General features: G+C 44.0%; 2 protein-coding genes across 5 annotated transcripts in view; both read left to right on the forward strand.

Moving 5' to 3' along the window:
• Positions 1-2438: 2438 nt before the first annotated feature.
• The window catches only part of LOC139466697 (SCY1-like protein 2), a 34374-nt gene continuing 20107 nt past the window's right edge, over positions 2439-16705 (forward strand). For 2 of the 4 annotated variants that reach the window (XM_071248323.1, XM_071248324.1), the window contains exons 1-7: positions 2439-2519; positions 3384-3566; positions 4791-4948; positions 5189-5330; positions 6331-6480; positions 7555-7578; positions 11297-11512. In XM_071248323.1, the coding sequence (XP_071104424.1) occupies positions 3414-3566; positions 4791-4948; positions 5189-5330; positions 6331-6480; positions 7555-7578; positions 11297-11512 (843 nt within the window). In that variant the 5' untranslated portion in view covers positions 2439-2519; positions 3384-3413. The remainder of the gene's footprint in view (positions 2520-3383; positions 3567-4790; positions 4949-5188; positions 5331-6330; positions 6481-7554; positions 7579-11296; positions 11513-16705) is intronic. The other 2 variants (XM_071248325.1, XM_071248326.1) reach the window with 1 other exon arrangement.
• LOC139467073 (uncharacterized) lies at positions 12808-13780 on the forward strand. The gene has a single exon (XM_071248792.1). The coding sequence runs from the start codon at positions 12808-12810 to the stop codon at positions 13720-13722; it is 915 nt and encodes a 304-aa protein (XP_071104893.1). The 3' UTR covers positions 13723-13780.

The raw sequence follows: 16705 nt of genomic DNA on the forward strand, positions 1-16705 counted from the left end.
CTGTAGGTGTATGTAGTTGTAGGTGTCTATAGCTGTAGGTGTATGTAGGTGTAGGTGCATGTAGCTGTTGGTGTATGTACATGTAGGCGATGTAGCTGCATGTAGGTGTATGTAGCTGTAGGTTTGTGTAGCTGTAGGTGTATTTAGCTATCGCTGTTTTAGCTGTAGGTGTATGTAACTGTAGGTGCATGTAGCTTTAGGTGCATGTAGCTGTAGGTGTCTGTAGCTGTAGGTGTATGTAGCTTTAGGTGCATGTAGCTTTAGGTGTATGTAACTGTAGGTGTCTGTAGCTGTAGGTGTCTGTAGCTGTAGGTGTATGTAGCTGTAGGTGCATGTAGCTATAGGTGTCTGTAGCTGTAGGTGTTTGTAGCTGTAGGTGTATGTAGCTGTAGGTGTATGTAGCTGTAGGTGTATGTAACTGTAGGTGTATGTAGCTGTAGGTGTATGTAACTGTAGGTGTATGTAGCTGTAGGTGCATGTAGCTATAGGTGTATGTAGCTGTAGGTGTTTGTAGCTGTAGGTGTATGTAGCTGTAGGTGCATGTAGCTGTAGGTGTATGTACATGTAGGTGTATGTAGCTGTAGGTGTATGTAGCTGTAGGTGTATGTAACTGTAGGTGTCTGTAGCTGTAGGTGTATGTAGCTGTAGGTGTCTGTAGCTGTAGGTGTCTGTAGCTGTAGGTGTATGTAGCAGCAGGTGTCTGTAGCTGTAGGTGTATGTAGCTGTAGGTGTATGTAGCTGTAGGTGTATGTACATGTAGGCGTATGTACATGTAGGTGTATGTAGCTGTAGGTGTATGTACATGTAGGTGTATGTACATGTAGGTGTATGTAACTGTAGGTGTATGTAGCTGTAGGTGTATGTAGCTGTAGGTGTATGTAGCTGTATGTGTATGTAGCTGTAGGTGTATGTAGCTGTAGGTGCATGTAGCTATTGATGTATTTACATGTAGGTGTATGTAGCTATAGTTGTGTGTAGCTGTAGGTGTATGTAGCTCTAGGTGCATGTAGCTATTGATGTATGTACATGTAGGTGTATGTAGCTGTAGGTGTATGTAGCTGTAGGTGTCTGTAGCTGTAGGTGTATGTAGCTGTAGGTGTATGTAGTTGTAGGTGTCTATAGCTGTAGGTGTATGTAGCTGTAGGTGCATGTAGCTGTTGGTGTATGTACATGTAGGCGATGTAGCTGCATATAGGTGTATGTAGCTGTAGGTTTGTGTAGCTGTAGGTGTATTTAGCTATCGCTGTTTTAGCTGTAGGTGTATGTAACTGTAGGTGCATGTAGCTTTAGGTGCATGTAGCTGTAGGTGTCTGTAGCTGTAGGTGTATGTAGCTGTAGGTGTATGTAGCTTTAGGTGCATGTAGCTTTAGGTGTATGTAACTGTAGGTGTCTGTAGCTGTAGGTGTCTGTAGCTGTAGGTGTATGTAGCTGTAGGTGCATATAGCTATAGGTGTCTGTAGCTGTAGGTGTTTGTAGCTGTAGGTGTATGTAGCTGTAGGTGTATGTAGCTGTAGGTGTATGTAACTGTAGGTGTATGTAGCTGTAGGTGTATGTAACTGTAGGTGTATGTAGCTGTAGGTGCATGTAGCTATAGGTGTATGTAGCTGTAGGTGTTTGTAGCTGTAGGTGTATGTAGCTGTAGGTGCATGTAGCTGTAGGTGTATGTAGCTGTAGGTGCATGTAGCTGTAGGTGTATGTACCTATAGCTGTATGAAGTTATGGAGGTGTATGATTTGTTTGTTTGTTTGTGTGTTGTTTAATGCCGCACTCAGGAATATTCCAGCTATATGACGGCGGTCTGTAAAATAATCGAGTCTGGACCAGACAATCCAGTGATTGACATCATGAGCATCGATCCACGCAATTGGGATCGAGGACATGTATCAACCAAGTCAGCGAGCCTGACCCCCGATCCCGTTAGTCGCCTTTTATGACAAGCATAGTCGCCTTTTACGGTAAGTATGGGTTGCTGAAGACCTATTCTACCTCGGAATCTTCACGGGTCTGGAGGTGCATGAAGGTGTAGATTTATGTAGCTATATGTGTCAAACAAATTAAAGATTAAAACGTTTGCTCATCACGCCGAAAACTGGGTTCAATTCCGCATATAGCTACAATGTCTGAAGCAAAATGAATGTGCAGTTGATGATGAGAGGATCGATCCTCGAAACTTTTGCTCAAAGATTTATTAGCAGAAATGAGCCGACATGTGCGTGTTAGAGTTGTGTTCCTTGAACGTGATGTTCAACATGAATAATATATGTAGTATTTTACGTTTTTAGACACCATATAAAAATAAGGCAAGACATTAGATAAAGAGAATATTAGTAATTATTAAAGTTCTCAATTTTACTGTCCATAAAATTTCAAAAGTGTCTATGAAGGAATGCTTGTTTTAGAAAAGAGATCGGTGCATCATCATATATTTTATGACGTCACAGATATGGCTCTCAGCTCCTTACACGAAGTCGGCAGGGCGTTTTGACAGCCGATTACCGGTTGTATTTGGTTTATTTGTGGTAAACATAGATTTATTATTTCCTAAGTTAGCAGAAATACCATTTGTTGATGTTGTGCTGATTGCCTGTTTCATAGTCTGTGGGCAGTGGCGAAAACACGATTATCCAGAAACTACCCCGATACTAGACTGGCTTTAGTTCTCTAAGTAGAAGATGTAATTTGCGTCTTTTCCACAGTGACAGCTGTCGTTTAACGTGACATGTCTTTGGCAAAGTTGATCTTGATACCAGTGTTGTTATTGCAAAACAGCAGACGTGACATCTATTCTGTTATTGATTTCTTTTTAGTTTGAACAGGGATTGAATAGATCTGATGGTAAACAGTGGTCAAGTATCGTACGAAGACAAGGCAACTTACGTCTATATCATTCATCCCCATGAACACTATTGGATTATATTATCTCATATAACTGAAACTAATTTGGGGAAAAATGTATGACCAGGTACTGTGAATATTATCAATGACTCTGCTCTTTAATCATATTGTCTTTCATAACAGTTGCCAGTAACCTAAAGAAAACAATTCAGTACTATTAATTTGATACATGAACATTCTCAGTGCTCATATGGGCCTACTATGTGTATCGGGGATACATTATATATTTAAGGATCTTCAGCTATTTTCCCAGCCAATTATGGATGTTTAGATATATTTGGCTTTAGGGAATTCAGTAGTTTTACCGACAGGAGAAAGGGTGAACATGGTAATCTAATTTAGCTATTAAAGACTAGCTGCCTATTGCCCCATCCCATATAAGATTTTCCATGAGAAATATTCTCTATTTTTTTTCTGTTTAGAAATATAACTATCATGATTGTGATCAAATGTCTTTGATGATGAAGCCATTTTATTTTGTTTTCAAGACACTAACCGACTAGGAGAAGAAGGACGTGATGGACATGTTTAACAGATTGAAGACTGCCGTGAGCAATGCTTTGCCTGGCAACCCACTATCCCGAGATTTTGACCTGTACAACCAAATAGCCAGTGGAGGCCCAGGGATGTTGTGGAAAATACATGGAGGAATGAAGAAAACCACCAAACAGGTAATACAGAATTAGTCTGTGTTGCAGAAACCCTTTGTTCCAGAAATGTTGAATTTTTTCTGTCAGGGTAATAAGATATTTGCCAATAAAAATGAGATTCCAATTGTATTGTCTGTATGTTTGGAATAGTATGGATCATTTAGATTGGCTCTATACTGATCAACTGAGCATTGTATCTAAGAAATAAATGATGAGTGGCAGTTGTTTATCATACAATAACACTGTATTGCAAGGGTGGAAACTGAACTTACCGGTATAAAGTCAATGAACTCCCTTGCCACGGGAAGATGGAGAGATGCTGGAATATAACTGACATTCTGTTCAAATCAGCATTTATGCAAACTCAATCACTCACTTTAACCGAATATACAGAAAATGTACCCTAACCAAAATTAGAATACAGAAGCATACCTGGTACCCTAAACGGTTCATGTTGTAGTTCCGGTTGCCTGATTACGAGTGCATACGCGCATCGCTGAATATTACATTAATGTACGCACGTCACTGTGTATGATTGTTTCCTATATGATACACTAGAATGCATCTCATAAGTACTGCCATGTTGAATTTAACTGCGGTTTGGCATACAGGAAGTGACCAAAACCAAAAGAACCAGTTATGCACGTTGCGCCCTTCGGCGGAATAGACTCATCCTAGGGTACGTTTCTGTGTTTTGATTTTGGCTAGGGTATATTTCTGTATACAGAAATTACCTTAGGTACGTTTCTGTAGTACCTGTGCCGACAACGACTCCTTCAGCCTCACTTTAGTGAAATTGATGCATATGTTTGCTTCTGCATATTGCGACAAAACTGTTCTTTCTCAAAACTTTCTGTCCAGTTGTAAACAATATTCAGTAAATAATATTTAAACTTATAAAGTATTTCCAGGACTACTTCTTGCACTTTATCAGGTGAACTCAGATAACCTTCTGTTTGATTAAGTCAATGTCAGACTTGAATGTGTATTTTCTGATTCCAATAATATATTGCGATACTTGAGTGATGATACGATAGGCATCAGGATACTTAATCTGTGATGTGTTCGCATGAAATTCTTTGTATATATTGCCACATGAGGAAGGCATATCATGCCCTTACCAGGTAGTGCAGAGCATACCATCGCCATGATAACTGACAAATGTTTACAATGCCCTGTAATAATAAGTTTTCAGACGGACATGATTTTTTTAGCCTTACTTGAGTATATTGTGTTCTGTGCCAGGAATCCTCCATCTTTGTGTTTGAGAAGCGTTGCCTGGAGCGGTATTCCCGGCGCGACCGAGAGATGATACTGGACTCATTGAGGAAGGGGGTTCAGCAGCTAACTAAACTGCGTCACCCCAAAGTCTTGTCTGTAATGGAACCACTTGAAGAGTCCAGGTAGATACAGGAACTTCATCTGAATAATACAAGTAGATCTTTTACTACGAGATGAATCATTCATAGCTCATGAAGCCAATCACTGTCCTTGGTTTGATTATTTGTAGGCCACTGTAATTTCGCTACAATATGGCTTAAACATTATAACATATTCAATATCTCATTAACCCACATAGTTTATTACCAGCTGATAACCTTTTGTTTGATGTATGACTAATTTATGTACCAACATATTCACAGGGAAACACTTGCGTTCGCCACAGAGCCAGTGTTCGGCAGTTTGGCTAATGTATTGGGTAACCTTGACAACATGACAACAGTTCCTAAGGAGCTCCAGGAGTATGAGCTGTATGATGTGGAGGTCAGACATGGCTTGCTGCAGGTGAGGGCATCTAGGACAACTAACAGTCTACTGTTAAGAATATTTTGGGACAGTAGGCATTCCACAGGCAACGGAAGAATCCATTTTATTTGATCTGTGGACTTCAGTGGTAAAGTCATTAAGGAATAAAAGTGCCATCACATTGATCATCTCATTCATGTTCTGTTGTAATATTACCTACCCTCCTGTAATCACGGTAATAGAATAACCTTATCACTTTTTAAATAGCATTGCTACAAAAACTGCTTTGTCTCTTGTGTGTGTTATAAAACATTCTGTTTGAAAAATTATTGATGATTTTGCCATAATGAAAACATTTTGAAATGGTTTAGCCCAACTAAAGGGAAATCTAAGAATTTTCATCATGTAAATCAGGGTTAGAACTAAACTCAAAAGCTTCACTAGCCCAGGTAAAGATAAAATGCTCTTGTAATGTTAAGACAATGGGGCAATTTGTACTAGCCCACAGGAATTTGTAGTAGCCCCGGGCTAGTGGACTAGTGTTAAATTCTTACCATATTAATGATGATTGTTGACAATTGTTGTAAAGGGCCATGGTGACGTGTAGCATGCACAGATGAAATGTTAAATCATCAAGCCTTCAGCAGTCACATACCACTAGAACACAAAAGAATCTACCTGGCTGTGATGTTGCTGTTATACTGATAATGGGACTTACAGAATAAGATAGACAGCCATTGTTGTAGGGCTGGGGGGGGTAACTTGGGTACTCGGGTCGGATGGGTCCTGATACATTGTTTCTGACTTTTATACGTTTGAGTAAAGATAAAGCTTCAGTCGACTTCAGTGTATGCATGATCTGATCATTTTATATGTGTAAGTAAATAGCATTTGCCAGGGCTCTGGTAAAACAATACCCAGTTGGACATTATGTATTCAACTAGGGTAGGGTCAGGTAATAGGGGATTGAGTACCTGGGTTGTAAGTTTGGACTTGTCCCTGCTCTACGTTGTTGTGATTGTTGTGACTCTGGTTCCAGATGATTGAAGGCTTAACGTTCCTGCACAATGATGCAAAGATCCTGCACCACAACATCTGCCCTGAGTCCATCATCCTCAACAAGAATGGGACGTGGAAGCTGGCGGGCTTCGACTTCTGTGTTCTCAACAGCAACACAACAGATCAGTCGGTACGAACATCTAGTCATCTCTGTCACCGCTGTTTGATTCAGTACTGAAGTTGGTAGTAGATCCAAGACATACGTAACAGTCGGTACAAACATCTAGTCATCTCTGTCACCTCTGTTTGATTCAGTACTGAAGTTGGTAGTAGATCCAAGACATACGTAACAGTCGGTACAAACATCTAGTCATCTCTGTCACCGCTGTTTGGTTCAGTACTGAAGTTGGTCGTAGATCCAAGACATGCGTAACAGTTGGTACGAACATCTAGTCATATCTGTCACCGCTGTTCGATTCAGAATTTGGTAGTAGATCCAAGACATACGTAACAGTCGGTACAAACATCTAGTCATCTCTGTCACTGCTGTTTGATTCAGTACTGAAGTTGGTAGTAGATCCAAGACATACGTAACAGTCGGTACAAACATCTAGTCATCTCTGTCACTGCTGTTTGATTCAGTACTGAAGTTGGTAGTAGATCCAAGACATACGTAACAGTCGGTACAAACATCTAGTCATCTCTGTCACCGCTGTTTGATTCAGTACTGAAGTTGGTAGTTGGTCCAAGACATACATAACAGTCAGGCTTCCTTTATTTATGGATCTGCCAAGCCCAAGTTACACAAACTTTGAAAAAAATAATAAATTTGACCAGTTTTATTGTCTTTTCTGCATTATAATGGATATCGGGTAATCTGTTATTTCAGTGATAATTGATACTAGAGGAAGTACACATTTTTGATAGTTGTTTGCAGAATGAGGCCATGAGTTTTGAATTTCTGTATTGTTTTGCTTTTACAAAATTTGGCAGATGCAAAGTATTTTGAGAATCTGTTTATTTCTAGGAATGATTTTTACTGCTGACAGCACCATTTCTTAATGGCAATACTGATTCTGTTCCCCCCTTCCCAATTTTCTATTTCATGGTCGGCAGATCTGTGACCCAAGTAAAATAAAATGTAACAACCTACTGTTACTAACTTCATAACCATGCATTAGAATGAAGGAACTAGAATGAATGTGAACTGAGCCACTGTTTGCCTTGTCGTGTGGTTGTTACACTTACTGCTTGCTTCTTTCAGCTCATTAAAGCTGGTTCCTTTGTGGTAAGGAATATCAATATGTTTTGAGGCAGTTCTATTTTTGGTCAAGGTGTCTTCATATTCATCAAATATTTATGTTTTTGTTGTCTAAAGTGTACACAATATACAACTTTTCCAATGGATGTCACATGACCTCAAAACTGACGTTCAAATTAGCTCATGAATAACAAAGTTTGATGGTTGTACATATTTCATCCCCTGCTAATTCCCCAGCACAAATAGAAAAAGAAGCATTCTTTCTGGCTATTTTGATTTTGATCCTATACTCCTTTACTCTTTAACTCTTTTGCATTCATTGGGAAAAGTTTGGCTGCATGGCTGTCCACGAATATACTTGCTTTGACTTATCCTAGTGAACAAAACGACATTCATACAGTTTGGCCATCATTCTATGAAGGTTCATACTCTAATGAACTCACACATCACATTGACCCAGGGTTTGAAACTAGGGCGCTTAGTTTGAATGATCTGGAGTACATGTGTACCGTGTATTCACCTTCAGTGCAGCTAAAGTGGACATGTGAAACAACGAGGAGTTATATATGTAGCTAGGCCGTTAACAGTGAAAGTGTGTTATGTAGCTGAAACTCACCCAAAGAAACATTTATGTTTCCAGTCTGTGTTCACTGCATATGCATTTGATATCTTTTTTTCATTTCGTGTCTTTATGATCTGTTGAAAAACATTTACTTCTATTGGGCTGAGAAGACTGGTGATGGTTGCGATGCATGCATTTCTCCATTAGAATTGCCATTCCTAGTGTCCCCCGCCGTGATATTGCTGGAATATTGCTAAAAGCAGCTTAAAGCCATAATCAATCAATCAATTAATCCATGAGGATGGGTGAAGTGGGGATTGAGTTGATGATGTGCCGTCTGTCCCAAACCAATCTCATTAGAATCAGATTCTTGCTACCACTAAACAAGGATCTTGAGGACACCCCATTATGGGTCACACTGGAATCTTTCATCCAACCAGTCAGAGCGTTGCTTACCAGATCAGGAAATTACAGTAGGAATGTGTTTTCTAATCATGCAACCTCGAAACATTTAACAACAGTCACAAGCTTTACGACTGAATCAGTACAAGATACGACATCTATTAGCCATTGTAGAATGTTCTCCCAATTTTTAATCAAGAATTTGTCAAATTATGTTTTGAAGCGCCATCACCAGTTTGAAACTAGTGTAAACAGTAAAGCACAAGACAACTGCCTTCTTATTGGCTGATGTTAACTTCTTGTCAGTCATTCCACATGTCGGTTGAAATTTGCAAAAGTCCGGTCTGATGTGACATATTGGGATGTCCTGAGATCTTTGTTTAGCGGTAGGGAGAACTAAGATCTGATTTTAATGAGTCTACTGGCCCAAACTCATCGTTGTGTTCATATATACATTAACGGAAAATACTAGGGATGTGCGGTTTTATCGGTATACTGGTATATTGCAATACAAATTCATCACGATAAGTTTTTTGGCGTATCAGTTTTTCCCTCATTATTAAAACACCACCTGATAAAAATGCGTATTTTACAATCGGAAATCAAAGGGAATGAATGTTGCTGACACCTTGGAACTAGAGTTACTTCCCTGGATTGTTTATCCAACATGGCGGACGCCTTTGACAGCGTGTCGAACAAAAAGGGAAAATATTTTGACATTGAATGTAATTTTTTCACAATGTTTGATGAGAGACAATGACTGACATGGAATTTGTCATGATGTATAATTCTTATTAAATTTATGTTAATGTTAATGTTAATGTTTCATTGTTTTTCAAACTGTTTCAGAGAGTTAACATTATTCAAATGTGAATAATTAAATTTTTGTTGTGTTCATGGAAATTCCTGCATTCTGATTAGCTGAATTGGTCACGTGTTATTGCATTCATTTCCCAATGAATGTAAAAAATTAAGCCACGCCCACAGCGGGGCACTACTTTTATTATTGCGGAATGTCGGGGAATCCCAATATATTACAGTCGAGGGAATTCCCTTTCTGCTCACGTGTATCGTCATGCACAGGACATTTAGCGACTTTCATGCATATTCATTGTCTAAACTACCCTTTGAAACGGAAGGCCGAGAATGAATGAAACAGCAAACGTGCAGGCTCGCTCGCCTGTTTTTTTCCCGCTCGCCTCGGTTCAACTTTCATGTCTTCGGGTTTCATTTCTAACTAGCATTTCTCCAACTGTGTTTTACCGTAATCAGGGAAGTAATGTTTTAGGCACGCGGTAAATGACCATGTTATTTGAAACAGCCGCCTTCTCTCGGACATATTTCTTCCGGTTCGTTACAGTTTGACTGTTGCAGTTCTTTTCGCCTCTTGCCTTAATTGACAGGTCCAATGAACATTGTTTTAATCCCACTCTCCGTTGATTGGCTACTCACTGTGTAGGCGTGTCAAGTTATGTGCATAAATTAAACGATCACCTGATTCATGTCACACCACTGTATGTATTCCTACCCCTGGAATGCTTATCAATGTCGTCATTTTTTCTGTTTTGATATATGCAACTGTTTTGGGTTAAACTATTGTAGATAAAACATGGTTTACGTTGTCGAATTTAATTATAAGCATTGACTGTATATTTTTTTCGGTTCATTGAGGTATGAATCGAAAAACCGACGTGCAAACTTTTGTAAGAATCCGCTACGCGGATTCATACAGTTTGCACATCGGTTTTTCGATTCATACCTCAATGAACCGAAAAAAATACACAGTCAATCCTTAATTGAAATAGGTTGGAGACTGTGACTGACATGTATATGCCATGATGTATAGTCTTACCTTATTAAATCAAAACAAAGACAAAACAATTGCTTCAAACTCTTTATTTGATTGTAGATAAAAATAATAGTACAATTTATTAAAATTGGTTCATAATTTTGACCAAATTGTTAACATTGCAGCTTCAATATTAATATTTGTCAAAGGGATATGAAAAAAAGCTTTTCTCTTGGTAGAAATTATTTCCCAATATATCATAATGATATTGCAATATGTTTTTGAAATATTGCAGTATATCGCAATACACTTTTTGGTCCAATTCCCAACCCTAGAAAATACTAGACACAATGAAGCTTACTAGACTTGAGGTACAGGCAAGTGCCTAATGTCGCAGACTGAATGGGTGGCCTTACTAATTGTGTATCATCATGCCCTGACAACATGAAGTGTTGTTGATGCTATCAACCACTAGTTTGCCTGTGTCTCAGACTAGGTTATTTCCAGACAGCATGCTCTCTATGTTGAAATAGGGAAGTTGAAAATAGGGAAGTTGTATTTTTATGATATCCCTGTGGAGAGTCTGGGATGGAATTAGTCCCTTGCAACCCATGCTTGTTGCAGAAGGAACTACATGGATTGGTGGGTCAGACTCGTGAATTGATGCTCGTAATATCAATCTCTTGTTTGTCAGGTCCAAATTTGATTATTTACAGGCTGCCCTCATTTGCTGAAATATTGCAGAGTGAAGGGGTAAACAACAAACAAACAAAACAAAATATGGAAACAATAAGACAACATAATTATATCATGATTAAATAACAGATTTTTTATTCTTGACTTTGAAAATTTACTGTACAGAGTTGCATCGATAAGCCGTACCAAGATCCAAAGGTTGTGTTGGTCTTTTTAATCCAAGATTCGACCGAGTGCGGCATTAAACAACAAACAAACAAACAAACAAACTAACTGAACCTGTTCCTGTGTTGTAGCCGATGTTTGCGTTCAAGGAGTGGGACTCGGACATCCCCCCATGCTGCCAGCCTCACCTGGACTACCTTGCCCCAGAGTACGCCCTCACAATGATGTGCAGTCTCGCCAGCGACATGTACTCTATAGGGGTGCTCATATTTGCACTCTTCAACAATGGCAAACCCCTGTTTGAGTGCAGGACTCAACTATCCACATTCAAGAAGAATGCAGAAGAGGTGGGTACATCTTTTATCATGTTTATGTCATACATCAGAGTAGATCAGAGTAGCTCCCTGCACCCAGTGCCTGTTCTGTGGGACATCTTTAAATGATGGTCAGGAGGTGACAGTGTGTGCCACTGAACCATGATACATGATACATGATACATCATAGTGTGCTTAAGCTGTCAACCAGTCGTTTTCCTGACCCAGACTCAATTATACACAGGATGATGTGATATTCCTGGAATATTGCTGACATTAATTACATTAAGTAATACGTTACCACTGTTATACCGAGGCTGTTGTCTCCCACAACTGCTGCTATAGCGAAATCTACCACAGAGATCTCAATTACCTCATGCAGCACGTGCGTAGCCACCTAGCTGCCATGTGACACCCTTCACTCTTGTCTCTTTCGTCTGCTAAGCAAGACGTGTTTTCTCCTGCTGAAGCGTTCCTGAACATTTGGTGATATTTATTATAGTTTATTCTCTAATAAACTGTGCTTTTATGGGGCGTTGCGGTAGCTACGCTTGGTTATAATTTTCCCGCCAAACGGAAAATTTTTCCCGCCCTTTTTCTATATACTTGCGGGGTTCGCGTATGCACGTTGTGTTTTACGTTTCCCCTGTTCTTGTATGTTTTGGGGGTTAACATAACTTATTTCTTTAATAAAAGTTATATGTGTATGTTATATGTTCACATTGCTCGTTTATTTTCTTGTGAAAATGCTCGTTTGTGAATCATTGTGGTGCGTGCGTTGTAACCATGTTTTGTTCTTTGTTTATAGCAAACAATCAATGTCTGACATGGATATGTCCCCAGTATCCACCCCCTCTACCCCTGCTCCTCGGAGTTGTGGGGTGTGCAGAAAGTTTTTGTCGTCCCGGGATCCCCACGATCGTTGCCCGCGGTGCAGGGTTCCTTGCGGGGACACCCGGTGCACCCTGTGCGAAGGTCTGGGGCCTGCGGAGTTTGAGCGGTACCGGCTGTACGTACAGTCCGTCTCCACCCCTGTGGTGGCCGGTTCGTCGGGTCGGGGTCCCCGTGCGGGAACCACCTCCTCGGCTGCGGCGGATCCCCTTGCGGCCCTCGGACTGTCTGGGGATTCCGTCGCCGCATTGTTGTCGAAACTTGTGGACTCCAAGCTGGCGGCCTTATCGCAAGATAGGCCGCTGGCTGTTCCGTCCCCGGCCTCTTCGGTGGCCGCGGGTTCGGACGCGGGGTCCACCGGTACGGCGGCGGCTGCCGTGGTTACCGGTCCTTCCCCCGAACCGTTGCTTCCGCTATCGGTTAAGGACCGCGTGGCCATGGTGTATGACCTCTTTGAGGACATGCCAAAGCCCCTGCCGATACCGCGGGGAATCCACGGTTCCGTGGGTTCCTCCGAGGTATACGACGAGACGTCCGACAAGGCTTTCCCGGCATCAACCTTGCTGCGCGGGATTAAGCCTTCTTTGGAGAAGGCCTTCACGGCTGCCTCCGATCGGGGTCTCCCGTTACCTCCCCCGTCGTGGAGAAAAGGGTCTTTCCCAGTACATGACCTTGCCTTTCCCGAGGCTGGTCCTTCTGCGGAAGCCCATGTGGAGCGTTTGGGGGTCCGTGCCCCACCGGTTGCCACGGTACCACAAGGTACCTTGCAACAGCTGGACACCCTCGCTCGACACTCCATGCTGGCATTGTCTCACGGAGACACATACCTGGCTGCAGCGGCCAGTCTGGTCGAAGGTTCTCCTACCGACCGAGACCAGCGCATTTACAACTGCTTGCTCGGTGTGAATGCTTCCCTGGAGTACGTTGCCGGGGCTTCGGCCTTTGTTTCCGGCACGTGCCATTTTCTTCGGCGCCAGTCGTATCTGGCTGCTTCAGGGTTGGACGCTGCCAATCAGGAGGTGCTCCTTTCGCAGCCTTGGTCTGCTCGGACCCTGTTTAATAACAAGATCCCTGGGGTTCTGAAGGAACAACAGGCCGCTGTGTCTGCCGATGCCTCTCGGCACACACTGGATCTTGTGGGGTCCTTGCATAGGCGCCTGGGTGCCGCTCCGAAGCGGAGCGCGCCCCAGGATGCTGCGTCCGGCAGGCCTAAGGGGTCGGGTCCTTCTTCCTCCGGGAAGAAGCCCCGCTCTGAGGGCTCCGGTAAGGGTTCTCAGCAGCCCTTTCGCGGGAAGAAGGGGAACTGGGGGAAGCCCAAGTCGTCTAAGGACGGCAAGGGCCCCTCCAGGTGACTCTCATTGGAGGGGTTCGTATGCCGACAGCGCCAACTTCGGTTGGCCCGTAGGCGAACCCGAGTCACTTGGCCCTGGACAGTTGCGCCTGCCGCAGCCCGTCCGGCCCCCCTCTGTGTCCCCAGTGGGAGCCAGACTCCAGACTTATTGGGAGAATTGGGAACAAGTGTTCGACGACCCGTGGGTGGTCAACACGATTCGGTACGGCTATCGGCTCGATCTCAAAGCGAATCCGCCGCTCACCGTTGCCCCGTCGGCAGGTTTCTATTCGGAAACCGATCTTCCCTTCCTCGCCGATGCCATCGGCAGGTTGGTGAAGAAGAGGGCAGTTCGGGAGTTAGCTCTACCAGAAATAACACCGGGGTTTTACTCCAGGATATTTCTCGTTCCCAAGAAGGACAGTGCCGAACTCAGAATGATTCACAACTTGAAATCGTTCAACGAGTTCTACCTGCGCAAGCCGCCCAAGTTCAGAATGTTGAGCTTGACGGACCTGAAAGCACTGATCATGCCGGCCGACTGGCTAGCTTCGATCGACCTGAAGGATGCTTATCTGCATGTTCCGATTCACTCGGATCATCACAAGTATCTCAGGTTTGTCTTTCAAGGCAGGCACTACGAGTGGGTTGTACTCCCATTCGGTCTTTCATCCGCTCCCTGGCTGTTCACCCGGTTAACCACCCCCATAGTGGGGTTCCTCCACCGGAGGGGTGTCCGGTACTTCGCGTACCTGGACGACTCGCTAGTAGCAAATCGAATGACGGACACCCTGTCACGCCATCTCGTTTTCGCACGTCGGCTCTTGGAGCAATTGGGGTGGATTGTCAATCTCCCCAAGAGCGAGTTAACCCCTTCTCAGAACTTGCAGTTCATCGGAGGTCGGTTCAACACGGTGTCCCATCGCCTATTTGTCCCCCCAGACCGGTGGCACAAAATTCAGGCGATGATTGCCAAAGTCTTAGCGGTGCAACAGACTGTTCACTTTTGGGAACAGCTGTTAGGGCTACTTGTATCAGCCCAGGACTGCACCGAACGGGGTCGTCTCCAACTCCGCCCGCTGCAACGGTTTTTAATCCAGTTGTTAGCAACGGAGGTGAACAGTGCGACCGTCGCCCTCCCGGATCGGCTCCGACCGCATCTGGAGTGGTGGACGCTCCCTTACAATGTCTTATCAGGAGTCTCTATGCGGCCCTACCGGGCCACGTTGAACCTGTATACAGACGCCTCTCTAGTGGGCTGGGGCGCCCATCTAGAGGGGGAGGTGAGCTCGGGGCTGTGGTGCGTAGACGAACTAGGTCTTCACATCAATTGTCTCGAGTTCAATGCAGTGATCAACGCAGTCAATCACTGGAAGCATCGTCTCGTCGACGCCCGGCTCATGCTGGCGACCGACAACACGACGGTAGTGTCCTATGTGAACAAACTGGGGGGAACCCACAGTCACTCGCTACTCGATCTCACGTTCGAGTTTTACGCTCTGGTGGACAGTGTCCCGTGCCAGATACGCGCCCGTCACATCCCAGGTGTGCGGAACGTACTGGCCGATGCTCTATCGAGGCCTCAGGATCCGAGCCCCACAGAGTGGATGCTGAACCCAGTAGTGTTTCAGTGGCTGTGCGAACGTTTGGGTCGTCCGATGGTCGACCTGTTCGCAACACGGTTCAACAATCAACTCCCGTTGTTTGTATCACCAGTCCCGGACCCGAGGGCCATCGATCACGATGCTCTCGCGTTAGACTGGACGGGCTTGGACGCTTATGCTTACCCGCCGACAGCGTTGATACCACACATTCTAAGCCGGCTTCGAGGAGTTCGCTGTCGAATGTTACTGATCGCGCCCATGTGGCCGAACAGATCGTGGTACCCCCGACTTGCTGACCCAGGTCACGCAGTCGCCACTCCCACTGCCTGTGAGACCGGATCTCTTGATCCACCCTCACACCCGTCAGCTTCATCCAAACGCAGGGCAGTTCAATCTGCACGCGTGGATGTTGTCACCGAGGGTCTGAGGAGTAAAGGTTTTTTTCGCCGGGCGTCTCGGGCATACGTTAGTATGCATCGTGATTCTACCCAGAAGGTGTATAATGCACGTTGGGTTATTTTCACGAAGTGGTGTTGTAAACATCACATTCATTCGCCAGATAAGGTATCTGTGCAGGATATTGCTCGTTTCATGTCTCACTTGCGAGAGACCCGGAAACTCTCCGGGGGTTCCATTGCCAACTATGTTTCGTCCGTTGCTACGGTACGGGACGTTGCTATGGGTACCAGTCTCTCCAAAGAGCCGGTGATACGGGGTATTATCAAGGGTTTCAAACAGCACGATCTTAAGAAGGGCCGCCTTCGGGCACCGGCCTGGGATCTTTCCCTAGTGTTGCAATCACTTACGGAAGCTCCGTATGAACCCTTGCATAGTGCTTCGTTCCGGCATGTGACTTGGAAAACAGCATTTCTCCTCTCCTTTGCCACGGCGGCACGTGTATCCGAAATTCATGCACTCGATGTCGCCAAGGTACGATTCGATAGGGGTGACGAAGGAGCGGTCCGCCTGGGCCTGCTCATGGGCTTCGTCGCCAAGAATCAGAGAGTCGGGCAAACAGAGAGAGAATTCACTGTAAGATCCCTCAAAGAAATCTTACATCCTGCTGATACTGAGGACAGAGCGCTGTGTCCGGTTAGGGCCCTTAAGTATTATCTTAAGGCTTCGAATGAACGTAGACAAGGGCGTGACCGTCTGTTCATATCGTGTAACCCTAATCGCACGGTTGACATAACTCGCAACTCGATTGCGTTGTGGCTTCGTTCTGTCATCAATCTGGCGTACCGGTCTCGGGGGTTACCGGTAGCGGGGTCAAACCCGCACGAGATCAGGGCCCTAGCGGCAACATTTGCCCTACACTCGAATATCTCTGTTCACAGAATATTACGAGGTTGTTACTGGCGTTCTGACTCGGTTTTTGCCAATCATTACCTCAGAAAGGTT

The sequence above is a fragment of the Haliotis cracherodii genome, unplaced genomic scaffold, assembly GCF_022045235.1.
Source record: "Haliotis cracherodii isolate W230 unplaced genomic scaffold, xgHalCrac1.p SCAF_19, whole genome shotgun sequence".
NCBI lineage: Eukaryota > Metazoa > Mollusca > Gastropoda > Lepetellida > Haliotidae > Haliotis > Haliotis cracherodii.